This window comes from Dipodomys spectabilis, unplaced genomic scaffold (genome assembly GCF_019054845.1).
Source record: "Dipodomys spectabilis isolate Male_0828 unplaced genomic scaffold, ASM1905484v1 ptg000322l, whole genome shotgun sequence".
Taxonomy (NCBI): domain Eukaryota; kingdom Metazoa; phylum Chordata; class Mammalia; order Rodentia; family Heteromyidae; genus Dipodomys; species Dipodomys spectabilis.
In genome coordinates, this window is record NW_024870999.1 from 1012658 (window position 1) to 1026162 (window position 13505).

Sequence of the window (13505 nt, forward strand, 5' to 3'; positions counted from 1 at the left end):
TGCTTGTTCCTCGGTGGCAGCTATATCCATGCCTCCCACCTAACTTCTCCGGGCTCTCTGAAGTCAAGTGGCTGTGAAGAGCTGGAGGGAGTTTGGAATGGTGGTGTTTTGTCCTCTGGGGGATTCTTTACCCTATGTGTTCTCTTCTTGCTGGCCGGTTACTCACTTTCTAAGTATTGTTGGAGAAGGGAAATAGGCTGGAGAGCTGGCCTTAGAGCCCTCTCCCTCAGCTTGTGTTGTTCTTGGTCTTTTTTTTCCATCAATCTGATGTTACCAGCCCTGTTTGCATGGGGATTATGGTAGTGGTTTTGGCTGCTTTTGTTTGTTAGCTGTAGGTACGATGCAAAGCATGTGAATAATGTACTCCAATCATTGCCATTTCTGCCTGCAGCCTGGAATTGTGTCGCCATTTAAACGAGTATTCCTAAAAGGTGAAAAGCCTAGAGATAAGAAAGCCCATGAGAAGGTGACAGAGAGGCGCCCTCTGCACACTGTGGTGTTATCATTGCCTGAGCGCGTCGAGCCTGACAGACTGCTGAGCGACTATATTGAGAAGGAGGTGAAGGTAAGTTATCATAGGCTGCAGGTGTGACAGCCAAATACTGACTTTGAATGGCACCTCCACATAAATACCTTCGCCTGTGTCCATTACTGCCTTACCTCTTCTGGTGCAGTTCCTCAAAACCCAGGATCTGGTTCTTTTCATAGTAGCATGCTGCCTGCCACCTCTTTCTCAAAGCCTAGTTATGTGGGCAATGTGTCTGCCCACCAAAAGAAAGTTGCAGAGCTGGGAGAAAAACACATTTTCTCCAGCCTGGAGATGACAAGAACCCTTTGGTTGAGGCCCTGGGGACATTGTCAGTGTCATGGACACTGCTCAGGGCCTGGGTCCTCAGACCAAGGCTTGAAGCTCATTATGTCTAAAAGGTGTTGGCTCAAGATACTGTGTAAGCTGTGTGAAATCTCTTAAAATGATAGTAAAGAAAAAAAGAGGTATAAAGCTACAAAGTCAAAGGAGACAACACATTTGGAGGGCCCATATTAATGTGAGGAAGGTGAGATTACTAGTTAGCTCATACCATCAGACTCAGGTGCCTTCAGAGAAGAGTCCAGGGTCTCAGGAGAAGCATTGGGCTGTCTGAACCCCTCATTAGGAGATGGGAGCTTTAGATGTGTAGGTACCTGGCACAAGGGAGGATAAAGACCCAAGTCAAGACCAGAAGTTAAGTCAAAGCCTCTTAGGAATGACAAGAATCTCCAGGCTTCCAGAAAGCCTTCCCTCAGATGTCTCCCTCATAGGGATCTGTAGAAGAGTTCTTGTTGGGGAAGCTGGGAGGAGCCCCATAATGGTCTTAGGGGTTACCACCCAGCCTGGCAGTCAGTATCCCGCCCCCACCAGCTTCCAGCAGCTTTCCAGACCCTTACTTTAAACCTAGGGTAGCCAAGGTTAAACATTGTAAAATCTAGTCACATATCCCTTAGTATTTGAGTATATATTCTGAGAATTGTGTCATCTGGCAACTGGTACTGTAAACATCAGAGTGTCCTTACACAGACCTAGAATGGTGTGGGCCAGTCATTCATCATGACCTCTAAATGGAACCAAGACACACAGTGAACAGGATGCACACAGCTAACCATACATCAGCAAACTTTTCAGCAAGCTGGTTTTATTAAGTTTTTTTTTTTTTCTTTTTAAGTTTTAGCAAGGATTTTATTCCAACAAATGGAAAGGAAAAACACTTTCTGTTCCCTTTTGTTTTTTTTTGCTTTGGTTGGTTGTGGGGCCTGAACTCTGGGCCTGGGTGCTGTCCCTCAGCTCTTCAGCTCAAGGCTAGTGCTCTACCACTTTGAGCCACAGCGCCATTTTCAGCTTTTTCTGCTTATGTGGTGCCGAGGAATTGAACCCAGGGCCTCATGCATGCAAGGCAAGCACTCTACCACTGAGCCACCTTCCCAGCCTAAACTAGGTTTTTAAAGTGTACTTGAATTATAAACTGTGTGGCATAGTAAATACTAAATCCATAAACCAGCATCATTTCTTACAATTTTCAAGAATCCCATATTGGACAGCATTGTATGTGTAATACTTTCACATGACTGACAGTGTAGAAGGCTTATCTACCCCAGCATCACTGAAAAATGTATTGCACTGCTCTGTTAGGAGAACACAGAATTACCAGGCAGTAGAAAGTTTGCAGCTCCACCATAGTTCTAGATATGGAGGTTAGTCCAGCCTTTGCCAAATCACTGATATATGGAGCATGTCAGTATCTGATACTCTTAAAAGAAATTTTTTTTCAAGCCCAAGTCAGAAGTGGAGTTATGGGTCAACTGGTAGAGTGCTAGCTTTGAGTGAAGAAGCTAAGGGACGGCACCTAGGTCCTGAGTTCAAGCCTTAGTACTCATGTACATGCTCTCGCTCTCTGTCTATGTCTCTGTCTCTCTGTCTCTGTCTCTCTAAAAACTTGGCCTTGAAAAAAAAAAAAAAAAAAAAAAATCTCCAAAAAGACTAAACAGAAGAAATCATATCTGATTTGCAAGGAAAAAGAATGGAGGAGAGCGTGAGAGGAAACTTTTTTTTGCCCATTCTGGGGGCTTGAACTCAGGGCCTGGGCTCTGTCCCTGAGCCTCTGTGTGCTCAAGGCTAGTTCTGTACTACTTGAACTACCGTGCTATTTCCAGCTTTTTCTGAGTAGTTTATTGAGATAAGAGTCTCATGGACTTTCTTGCCTGACCTGGCTTTGAACCATGGTCCTCAGTTCTCAGCCTCTTAGTAGCTAGGATTATAGGAGTGAGCCACTGGCACTTGGCTTAGAAGAAACTTTTAAAAACGGTAAAGTGGGCTGGGAAGATGGCTCAGTGGTAGAGCGCTTGCCTTGCACGCATGAGGCCCTGGGTTCGATTCCTCAGCACCACATAAGCAAAAAGAAAAAAGCCGGAAGTGGAGCTGGTAGTTCAAGTGGTAGAGCGCTAGCCTTGAGCTGAAGAGCTGAGGGACAGCGCCCAGGCCCAGAGTTCAGGCCCCATGACCGGACCCCAAAAAAGCAAAAACAAAAACAGTAAAGCAACAACAGTCCAGTTGGGGATGTAGTTCATTGGTAGAATGCTTACTCAGCATGTATAAGGCCCTGTGATTGATCCTCAGCACCAAACAAAAAGAAAAAAAAACTAAAAAGAGGTGGAGAGAAACAAAAACTGTCTGAACTGACGGTTTTGACTTTCCACATTGAACAGATCCTGTCAAAAGCTAGAAACTCGGTTCTCAAAACCCAAGCTTTCAGCTGGGCACCAGAAGCTCATGCCTGTAATCCTAGCTACTCAGGAGGCTAAGATCTGAGGTGTGCGATTCAAAGTGAGCCTGGGCAGGACAGCCTTGAGACTCTTTTTTTTTTTTTGGTCGGCTGTGGGGCTTGAACTCTGGGCCTGGGCACTGTCCCTCAGCTCTTCAGCTCAAGGCGAGCGCTCTACCACTTGAGCTACAGCGCCACTTCCAGTTTTCTGGTGGTTTATTGGAGATAGGAGTCTCACGGTCTCTCCTGCCCGGGCTGGCTTTGAACCACGATCCTCAGATCTCAGCCTCCTGAGTAGCTAGGATTACAGGCGTGAGCCACCAGCGCCCGGCTCTAGCCTTGAGACTCTTATCTCCAAATAGGCACCAGAAAATGAGGGTTGGCATTGTGACTCAAATTGGTAGAGTGCTAGCCTTCAGCAAAAAGAGCTCACGGACAGCACCCAGGCCTAGAGTTCAAGTCCCACAATTGACAAAACAACAACAAAACAAAAATGAGCTTTCAGGAGGCTATTCTGAGAAGTTACTGGAGGATGTGTCATCTCAAAAGACAAATCTGAAAGAAGACATGGGTCTGACAACCTTTCTGACAGAATAAAGGGCAGGTAGTCCCTGCAATGATTGAACAATGATGTCCAGAACATGAATCTGAAGAGTTGGCCAGCTTTGGAGAGGAAGTACATGCGTCTTCACGTCAACCTATGTCTTAAGTTGAGTGGAAGAATACATTGAGAGACTACTGGGGAGTTGGGGGAAGAATTAGTATAGTACTCAGAAAACAACCCAGATTGGGCTGGGCATGTAGCTTAAGTGTAAAGCATCTTTCTAGCATGGTGAAGGAGCTGAGTTCAAATCTTGGTGCTGTCAATAAAAGATATGATAGAGAAGAAAAAGCAAGTGGGGCTCTATACTCAGCTATGAACTTAAAGGCTGGGAATTTCATTTTTAGCTTGATGACATGGAGATAATTTTCCTTATTCTTGTCAGTACAAATAAAATCCCAAGATCTTACATATGGGATAGCATAAGAGGACAGACCATAGGATGAGACCTGTGGTCAAGTCCTCGGGTTCTTGTTTTATCTCTTGTAGCTAGGTTTGAAAAGGCCAGCAAGCCAGAATACTAACTTGACCATTGAAAATATAACAAAGGTTATTCCCTCTGGCTAGAGGACTGGGAATGGGGCAGCTTCACAAGACAGAATCCTCAGACAAGCTCAGTTCTAGCCAAATGTATGTAACAGAAAAACTAATGGTCCTTTGCCCTATCAGAGGTATTTTTTTAATTTTAATTTAATTTTTTTTTAACCAGTTCTGAGGCTTGAACTCAGGGCCTGGGCACTGTCTCTGACCTTCTTTTGCTCAAGGATAGCACTCTACCACTTGAGCTACAGTGCCAATTCTGGCTTTTTCTGGTTATGAGGTACTGAGGAATCAAACCAAGGGCTTCATGCATGCGAGGCAAGCACTCTATCACTAAGCCATATTCCCAGCCCTATCAGCAGAATTTACATAAAAAGTAGATATTATGGCTGGGTGCTGGTGGCTCATACCTGGAATCCTTTTCTACTTAGGAATTAGAGATCTAAGGATTGCGGTTTGAACCCAGCCCAAATAGGAAACCCTTGAGACTTTATCTCTAATTAGCTACCAAAAAGCTGGAAGTGGAGCTGTGACTCAAGTGGTAGAACACTAACCTTGAGCAAAAAAGTTCAAGGCCAGCACCCAGGTCCCCGATTTCAAGTCCCAAGTCCAGTATACATACAATGTGTGTGTGTGTGTGTGTGCGCGCGTGTGTGTGTGTCTGTGTGTATGTCTGTGTGTGTATATGTATTAATGTGTGTATAATGACTCAGTGGAGTTTATTTTAAGGAAGTAAGGCTGGCTTAATTCTTGAAAATGCAATAGCCAGTAAGTGCAGAAAATTATTTGACAAAAAAAAAAATCTAGTACCCAATCATATATCATCACTGTTATATAAATACCAAAATGAAAAATGCAGTATCATTTACAATTGCTTAAAATAACAAAGCACTTAAGGGTAGATCCTATAAACCATGTGTAGGGTTTGTTATATAGCTGAAAGCTGTACAAAACTGAAGATATCAGAAAAGATACAGTTAAATGGAGAGACACGAAAGACATCAGAGGGGGGGTTGGGAAGGTGGCTCAGTGGTAGAGTGCTTGCCTAGCATGCATGAAGCCCTAGGTTTGATTCCTCAGTACCACATACACAGAAAAAGCTAGAAGTGGCACTGTGGCTCAAATGGTAGAGTTATGCCCTCGAGCAAAAAACGCTCAAGGACAGATCCCAGGCCCTGAGTTTAAAGCCATGGGGTGGGCCAAAAAAAAAAAAAAGAAATCAAAGGGCTGAACGAGGGGAAACACATGACCTGTTTGTGTACAGGAAAGCATAGCCCAGCTAATGTCAGTTCTCCCAAATGATTGCAGACACCCAATATGAATTAGGCAATTTGAGTAGCTCTGTAACTATGAAAAGTGAATGGAGCTAGCCATTGGTGGCTCATGCCTATATTCCTAGCTATTCAAGAGGCTAAGATTTGAGGATCACAGTTCAAAGCCAGCTTTGGCACAAAAGTCTGTAAGACTTTTTTTTTTTTTCCAGGTAAGGGGTAGGTTTATTCAGTAGACCTGCTGGGACCAGGCAAAGTTGGCACTCCACGTGGCTGGGAAAGAGAGAGAAAAGAGCTAGAAAAGAGTGGAGAGAGCTAGAAAAGAGAAGGGAGCTGGGAAAGAGAAGAGAAGGAAAAAGCTGAGATGTAAGACTCTTATCTCCAAATAACCAGTACAAATCTGGAAGTAGTAGCTGGGCGCCGGTGGCTCATGCCTGTAATCCTAAGCTACACAGGAGGCTGAGATCTGAGGATCTCGGCTCAAAACCAGCCTAGGCAGGAAAGTCCATGAGACTCTTTTTTTTTTTTTTTGGTCTGGTCGTGGGGCCTGAAATCTGGGCCTGGGCGCTGTCCCTCAGCTCTTCAGCTCAAGGCTAGCACTCTACCATTTGAGCCACAGCGCCACTTCCGGCTTTTTTCTTTTTTCTTATGTGGTGCTGAGGAATCGAACCCAGGGCCTCATGCGTGCAAGGCAAGCGCTCTACCACTGAGCCACCTTTCCAGCCCCCGAGAGACTCTTATCTCCAATAAACTACTAGAAAACCGGAAGAGGCTCTGGCTCAAGCAGTAGAGCACTCGCCTTGAGCTGAAGAGTCCAGGGACAGCACCCAAACCCAGAGTTCAAGCCCCACGACCGACCACCCCCCCCCCCCAAAAAAAAAGCTGGAAGTGGAGCTGTGGTTTACATGGTAGAGCACTAGCCTTGAGCAAAAAAGCTCAGGGACAGTGCCCAGGACTGACTCCCCCACCCCCCACAAAGTGAATAGTTAACAATTTCTGTTGAATTCTCAGCAAGACTTTGGGGAGGGGGGGGGAGAAATGAGAGTACTTCAAGTGCCTGATTTCAAGTGTTCCTGTAACCAGGACTGCAGAGAGACTGACACAGATTGAGGAAGAGACAGATTGAAGAAGGGAATTGCATACCCAGAAAGAGACCGCATAGAACTGCTCCTTGATGCTGGTCCATGGTGCAGAAAAGCAGTTAAATGGAGGGAAGACAGCCTTTCAGTAAATGGTGCTGGAGTGACTGAACTCCTTAGGCATAAAGGGAACCTGCCCCTAAACTTGCCTCCTTATATAAAAAGTAACTGATGGACTTAAATGAGAAACTATAAAACTTGCAGAGCAAAAACAGAATCTCTAAAGTGTGTCAGGCTAGGCAGAGTTCTTAGAGGACACCAGCAGAATGCTCCATAGAGGGAGAAACTGATAAACTAGACTTCATTAAAATACAAATTTTGGGGTAAGGTTGATGGGATACATGGTATATTTCTGTGGAAATGTCTCAGTGAAAGCCCTCTTGTGCAACTAACATGCTAATAAAAACAAGTACCCTTGCCAGGTGTCTATGATTCATGTCTGTATCTTAGCTACTCGGAGGCTGAGTCTTGAGTGTCTCAATTCTATTCAAAGCCAGCCTGTGCAGAAAAGACACCATTTCCAGTTAACCAGAAAAATAGTGGACTAGAGGTGTGGCTCAGGTACACTAGTCTTGAGCAGGAAAGTCAAGCAAGAGCACAAGGACTGGGAATGTGTGTTAAGTGTGGAGTAGGAAGCTGGAAAGAAACGCTACATACTCAGGGAAAAGGTTTGTAAAAACACATTATCTGAGCAAGAGCTAGGGTCTAGAACATACAAAGAGCTCCTAAAAGTCAACAGAAAAACAATATATAAGGTTGCAAGCAAAAGATATCTCAAGCCCGGTGCCAGTGTTTCACATCTGTAATCCTAGCTACTCTGGAGGCTGAGATCTGAGGATTGAGGTTCAAAGCCAGTCTGGGCAGGAAAGTCGGTGAAAGTTTTTTTTTTTTTTTTTTGGCGGGGTGGGGTTGGGGGTCAGTCCTGGGTCTTGAACTCTGGGCTTGGACTCTATCCCAGGGCTCTTCCGCTCAAGGCAAGCGTTCTACCGCTTGAGCCACAGCACCACTTTCGGTTTTCTAGTGGTTTATTGGAGATAAGAGTCTCACAGACTTTTCTGCCCAGGCAGGCTTTGAACCACAATTCTTAGATCTCAGCCTCCTGAGTAGCTAGGATTACAGGCATGAGCCACTGGTGCCCAGCCAAGAGACTCTTACCTCCAATAAACCACTCAGAAAACAGGAAGTGGCGCTGTGGCTCAAGTGGTAGAATGCTTGCATTGAGCTGAAGAGCTGATGGGTAGTGCCCAGGCCTAGAGTTCAAGCCCCATGACTGACTGAAAAAAGGAAAGGAGACATTTCACTGAAGGATATGTTCTGGTGTCAGTGAGAACAATGCAGAGCCGGGCTTGGTGGCTCACGCCTGTAATCCTAGCTACTCAGGAGGCTGAGATATGAGAATCGAGGTTCAAAGCCTGCCTGGGCAAGAAACTCTGAGACTCTTATCTCCAATAAACCACCAGAAAACCAGAAGTGGCGCTGTAGCTCAAGTGGTAGAGCACTCGCCTTGAGCTAGGGCATAGGGACAGTGCCCAAGCCCAGAGTTCAAGCCCCACAACCAACAAAAAACAAAACAAAACAAAATATGGTGGATGCCACATGCCCAGAGCTGTGGAGGATGCTGGGTAACTGGAGCATACATATTGCTGGTGTGGAAAAGTTTGGCAAATTCTTTAAAACTCAGCATGCATTTACCACATAGTCGGACGGTTGTACTCTCAAGGCATTTATCCATGGGAAATGCAAATTTTAGTTTAAATGAAAACCTACATATGAATAGTCATAACAGTCCCAAATTGGACAACTCCAATGTCCTTTAGTAGGTAAATGGTTATTTTGTCCCACAGAAGACATTGCAGCAGTACAAAGGTATAAACTGCTGATGCATGCTACAACCTGGATGGGGTTCCAGAGTGATTGCTGAGTGGAAAAAGCCATTTCCAAAGGTTCTGTACTGTGCAGTTCCCTTTATAAAACATGCTTGAGATGACACAATTACTGAGGCAGAGAGAAGATGAGAATTGGTTGGGGGAGAGGTTGGAGGACGTCTCTGTGCTTCTTAAATGGCAGCTCAGATTTAGATGAGTCCTTGTTGATGAGTCTTGATTGTCATTGTCTGTGACATTGTATGTGACATGATGCATTTCTGCAGGGGGTGTTGAACAAAAAGAATCTTGGACAGTATCCAGTCCCTGAGTTCAAACCCCATAAACACATGTACCCCCCCCCCCCAAAAAAAAATCTAACCAAAAGCTTCTTGGATTTCATATCATAGACAGAATTAATTACCTACCTCCTCCTCCAGAATTAAAGCCATGTAGTAGCCCTGATGTCTGTTTAGTCACCAGGCTGTGGTAACAGACTGAAGGGAGGCTAGCACACGTGCAGCATCCTGAACCAAATGTCAGCCTTGTCATAAGAAATGCAGGAGAATGTTTTCACTTCACTGAAGTTTTGTGAGGATTAAACTGTATTTAAGTCTGTTACACAATGCTGCTGCAGGCAGTAAGCATTCCCTACAAGAGTTCCTGTTAAGCCAGGTGCTGGTGGCTCCTACCTATAATCCTAGCTACTAAGGAGGCTGTGATCTGAGGATCACGGTTCAGGGCCAGCCCGAGTAGGAAAGTCTGTGAGACTCATCTCCAGTAAGCTACCAAATAACTAAAAGTGATGCTGTGGCTCAAGTGGTAAAGCGCTAGCCTTGAGCTGAAGAAATGAGGAACAGTGCCCCAGAACCAGAGTTCAAGGCCCACAACTGACCAAAAAAAAAGGGGGAGGAGGCTGGGAATGTGGCTTAGTGGTAGAGTGCTTGCCTAGCATGAATGAAGCCCTGGGTTCAATTCCTTAGTACCATATAAACAGAAAAAACTGGAAAAGACAGTGTGGCTCAAGTAGTAGAGCCCTAGCCTTGAGCAAAAAGAAGCTCAGGGACAGTGTCCAGGTCCTGAGTTTAAGGCCCAGGGCTCCCCCCCCCCAAAAAAAAAAAAAAAAGTTCCATCAACTTTAGTAATGTTCATCTAAGCACAGAATACTTCTCATTAAACACACACATACATACCACACCACACCAATGTGTGTAGAAATAAATGCTTCCTGGTCACTGGTAGATTTTGTTACTGATTTTATTTTACCAACATAATAAAGGTACACAGATTTAAAAGCTGTATACTCTGGTCCTGACCAAATGTTCCTATAAACCAATCCCAACAAGGGCCATTTTTCTAATTGAGGATTTTAGATTGCTATTTGTTTTTATCATTTTAGTCCTGCCCCCTTTCAATTCTGTTACTATTCCAATTTCCCCTTTGTGTTTTCTTATACAAATAGTATGCATATTTTCCTAATAATTATAGGGTGGATATTGTTTGTTTTTGTTGTTTGTATATTTATTTATTTTTTTTGTGCTGGAGCTCAAACTCATAGCCTTCTGCATGCTAGCATGAAGTATGTGTCTGAGCTATACCCTCAGCCTGCACCTTGCTTTTTTTCTTTTTTTTTTGGTAAAAAATTTACTTTTAATAATCTTTTTTAAAACACAATTTTTATTTTGTTTTTTCACCCAAATATTACCATTGTGGCCTTTTCATTTATTTTTATTTATTTATTTATTTTTTGGGTCCAGTCGTGGGGCCTGAACTCTGGGTCTGAGCGCTGTCCCTCAGCTCTTCAGCTAAAGGCTAGCGCTCTACCACAGCGCCACTTCTGGCTTTTTTCTTTTTGCTTATGTGGTGCTGAGGAATTGAACCCAGTCTCAGGCGTGCAAGGCAAGCGCTCTACCACTGAGCCACTTCCCAGCCCCTGGCCTTTTCATTTATAAATAGTAAAATTTACTATTGCTGAGCTTATAGTTCAGTGCATTTTGAAAAATGAAGACTTGTGACTGTACTGTCATATAATAAAATATAATGTAGGGGCTGCGAAGGTGGCTCAGTGGTAGAGCGCTTTCCTTGCATGCATGAGGCCCTGGGTTCAATTCCTCAGCACCACATAAGCAAAAAGAAAAAAGCCGGAAGTGGCGCTGTGGCTCAAGTGGTAGAGCGCTAGCCTTGAGCTGAAGAGCTGAGGGATAGCGCCCAGGCCCAGAGTTCAGGCCCCATGACCAGACATCCCCCCCAAAATATATATATATATATAATGTAACTAAGAATATAATGAAAACTATCCTGTAATAAAATATAAGCTGGATGCTGGTGGCTCACGCCTGTAATCCTAGCTACAAAGGAGGCTGAGATCTGAGGATCGCGGTTCAAAGCCAGTATGGGCAGGAAAAGTCCATGAGACTTTTATTTCCAATAAACCACTCAAAAAACCAGAAGTGGCTCTGTAGCTCAAGTGGTAGAGCATGCCTTGAGCTGAAGAGTTGAGGGACAATACCCAGGCCCTCTTATAGTTCAAGCCCCATTACCAATCAAAAAAATAAAAAAAAGGCTGAGATTGAGGATCATGGTTTGAAACCAGACTGAGCAGGAAAGTCCATGAGACTTATCTCTACTTAACCACAAAAAGCCAGAAATGGAACTGTGGCTCAAGTGGTAGAGCATTAGCCTTGAGCGCAAGAGGCCAGGGACAGTGCCCAGGCCCAGAATTCAAGCCCCAGGAATGGCAACCCTCTTTCCTCCCTGCAAAAATATTCATGTAACTATGACAATATAGTATAAAACTATGCTATTTTGGGCTGGGAAGGTGGCCCAGCGGTAGAGTATTTGCCTCACATGCAGTGAGGCCCTGGGTTCGATTCCTCAGCGCCACATAAACAGAAAAGGAAGTGGCACTGTGGCTCAAATGGTAGAGTGCTAGCCTTGAGCTGAAGAGCTGAGGGACAGCGCCCAGGCCCAGAGTTCAGGCCCCATGACCGATAAATAGCAACAACAACAACAACAACAAACAAAACTATCCTATCTCTCTCAAATTCCTTTGTAAAGAATTTGTTCTTTTCAGGGGCTGGGAAGGTGGCTCAGTGGTAGAGCGCTTGCCATGTATGCCTGAGGCCCTGGGTTCGATCCCTCAGCACCACATAAGAAAAAAGAAAAAAGCTGGAAGTGGCACTGTGGCTCAAGTGGTAGAGCGCTAGCCTTGAGCTGAAGAGCTGAGGGACAGTACTCAGGCCCCACGACTGGACCACCCCCCCCCCCCCCCAAAAAAAAAGAAATGTACTCATTACCTTGCTCATGCAACTGTAACCCCTCTGTACAGTACTTTTACAATAAAAAATGACAGAGGGTCTGCAAAAGTGTTCTCCTGTTTAGAAGGGGTTCTAATCTCGATATTGTAAGGATAGAAAGATGACTGGGAAGGGGTGACAGACAGTGGCAGAGTGGAGTAGCAGACTGGGGTGACAGACCCTGAGGTGGAGCAGAGCTCTGGCTCCGCATATCTAGGCTTTGGCTGTCTAACAGACAATTGTCATCTTTGGCTCAGTAGAAGGGAGATTTGGAATTATTGCCCAAGCCTGCAAGTCCCAAGCCCCTGGGGCTACTGGAATTTAGGTAGCAGGGGCATGATCTTGTGTGCTGTGTGTTTTTTTGTTTAGTTTTGTTTTGTTTTTGGTCAGTCGTAGGGCTTGAACTCTGGGCTTGGGCGCTGTCCCTGCATCCTTCAGCTCAAGGTGAGCACTCTACCGCTTGAGCCACAGCACCACTTCTGGTTTTCTAGTGGTTTATTGGAGATGAGTCTCACAGACTTTCCTGCCTGGGCTGGCTTTGAACCTCGATCCTCAGATCTCAGCCTCCTGAGTAGCTAGGATTGCAGGCGTGAGCCACCGGTGCCTGGCTCTGTGTGGGATGAAGTGACCACAGTCTCTACTTGTGCAAGCTCCACATCATCAGAGTCATCCTCATAGGAAGCTTCAGTTTCCAAGGAACCCTAGGAACCTGGGATAGGCCCAGCAGCAGGACTCTGTGAGGGTACTAGGATAGGAACCCATACTGTTCACCCTCAAGCCTCAGCATCAGTTCCTACAGCTCCAGTTTCATCTCTTTTTCCTGGGCCATCCAGATGACATATTCTTCCTCCTCCATCTGGCACTCTTTCAGCATTGTCATCTGGTTTTTGCAGAGGGCAGCATAGTCTTCAATGGTGTTCACCTCTCCAGAGAGCTGCAGGCAGCAGAATTCTAAGTCTTCACCTGCTCCTTGAAAAACATTTGCATGGTGGCCTTGTAGAAGTGGCTTTGCAGCTTCTCCATGGGTTCCTGTATGGCCTGAATCTACCGAGACATATAATCCTCCCCCACCCCCCGTTCCTGGAGACCGGAATCTCTTGTTCCTCTTACTCTGGGACAAAGATGCCAGATGTTCTAGGCACCAGCAGTGCACCTGCTCCTTTAGCTGCCAGCCCAGCCATGCCTGCTCTTAGTCCTGGCCTGAGCTGAACTGAAAAATGCTACTGTGGCTCTTGGCTGTCTAGGTTCTCTGAATTGGTCAGATTGTGTTTGGGAGCCTCTTCATCCTTTCCTTTATTGTCTATCCATCTCCTTCCCCAGGAGGTTTAGCTGGACCCACAGCTGCTGGTTCTGCTCTCTGGTGACTTGTAGGTGCTCCTGGATCTCCTACAGCTCTTTGTAGACAGACTGTCTTGTCTGCCTCATGCTACAGCTGGTCCAGGAGCTGGGTCTGCATCAGAAGCTGCTGCTGCAGGGCCTCTTTCCTCTTCAGAGGTCAGCTGC

At 45.4% G+C, this 13505-nt stretch overlaps 1 protein-coding gene across 3 annotated transcripts in view; it reads left to right on the forward strand.

The window, feature by feature from the left end:
• The window catches only part of Ccm2 (CCM2 scaffold protein), a 62848-nt gene that overhangs the window by 26700 nt on the left and 22643 nt on the right, over positions 1 to 13505 (forward strand). For 2 of the 3 annotated variants that reach the window (XM_042702406.1, XM_042702405.1), the window contains exon 2: positions 392 to 565. The exons of the other annotated variant lie outside the window; for it this stretch is intronic. In XM_042702406.1, coding sequence (XP_042558340.1) covers positions 392 to 565 — 174 coding nt within the window. The remainder of the gene's footprint in view (positions 1 to 391; positions 566 to 13505) is intronic. 3 annotated transcript variants of the gene reach the window in all.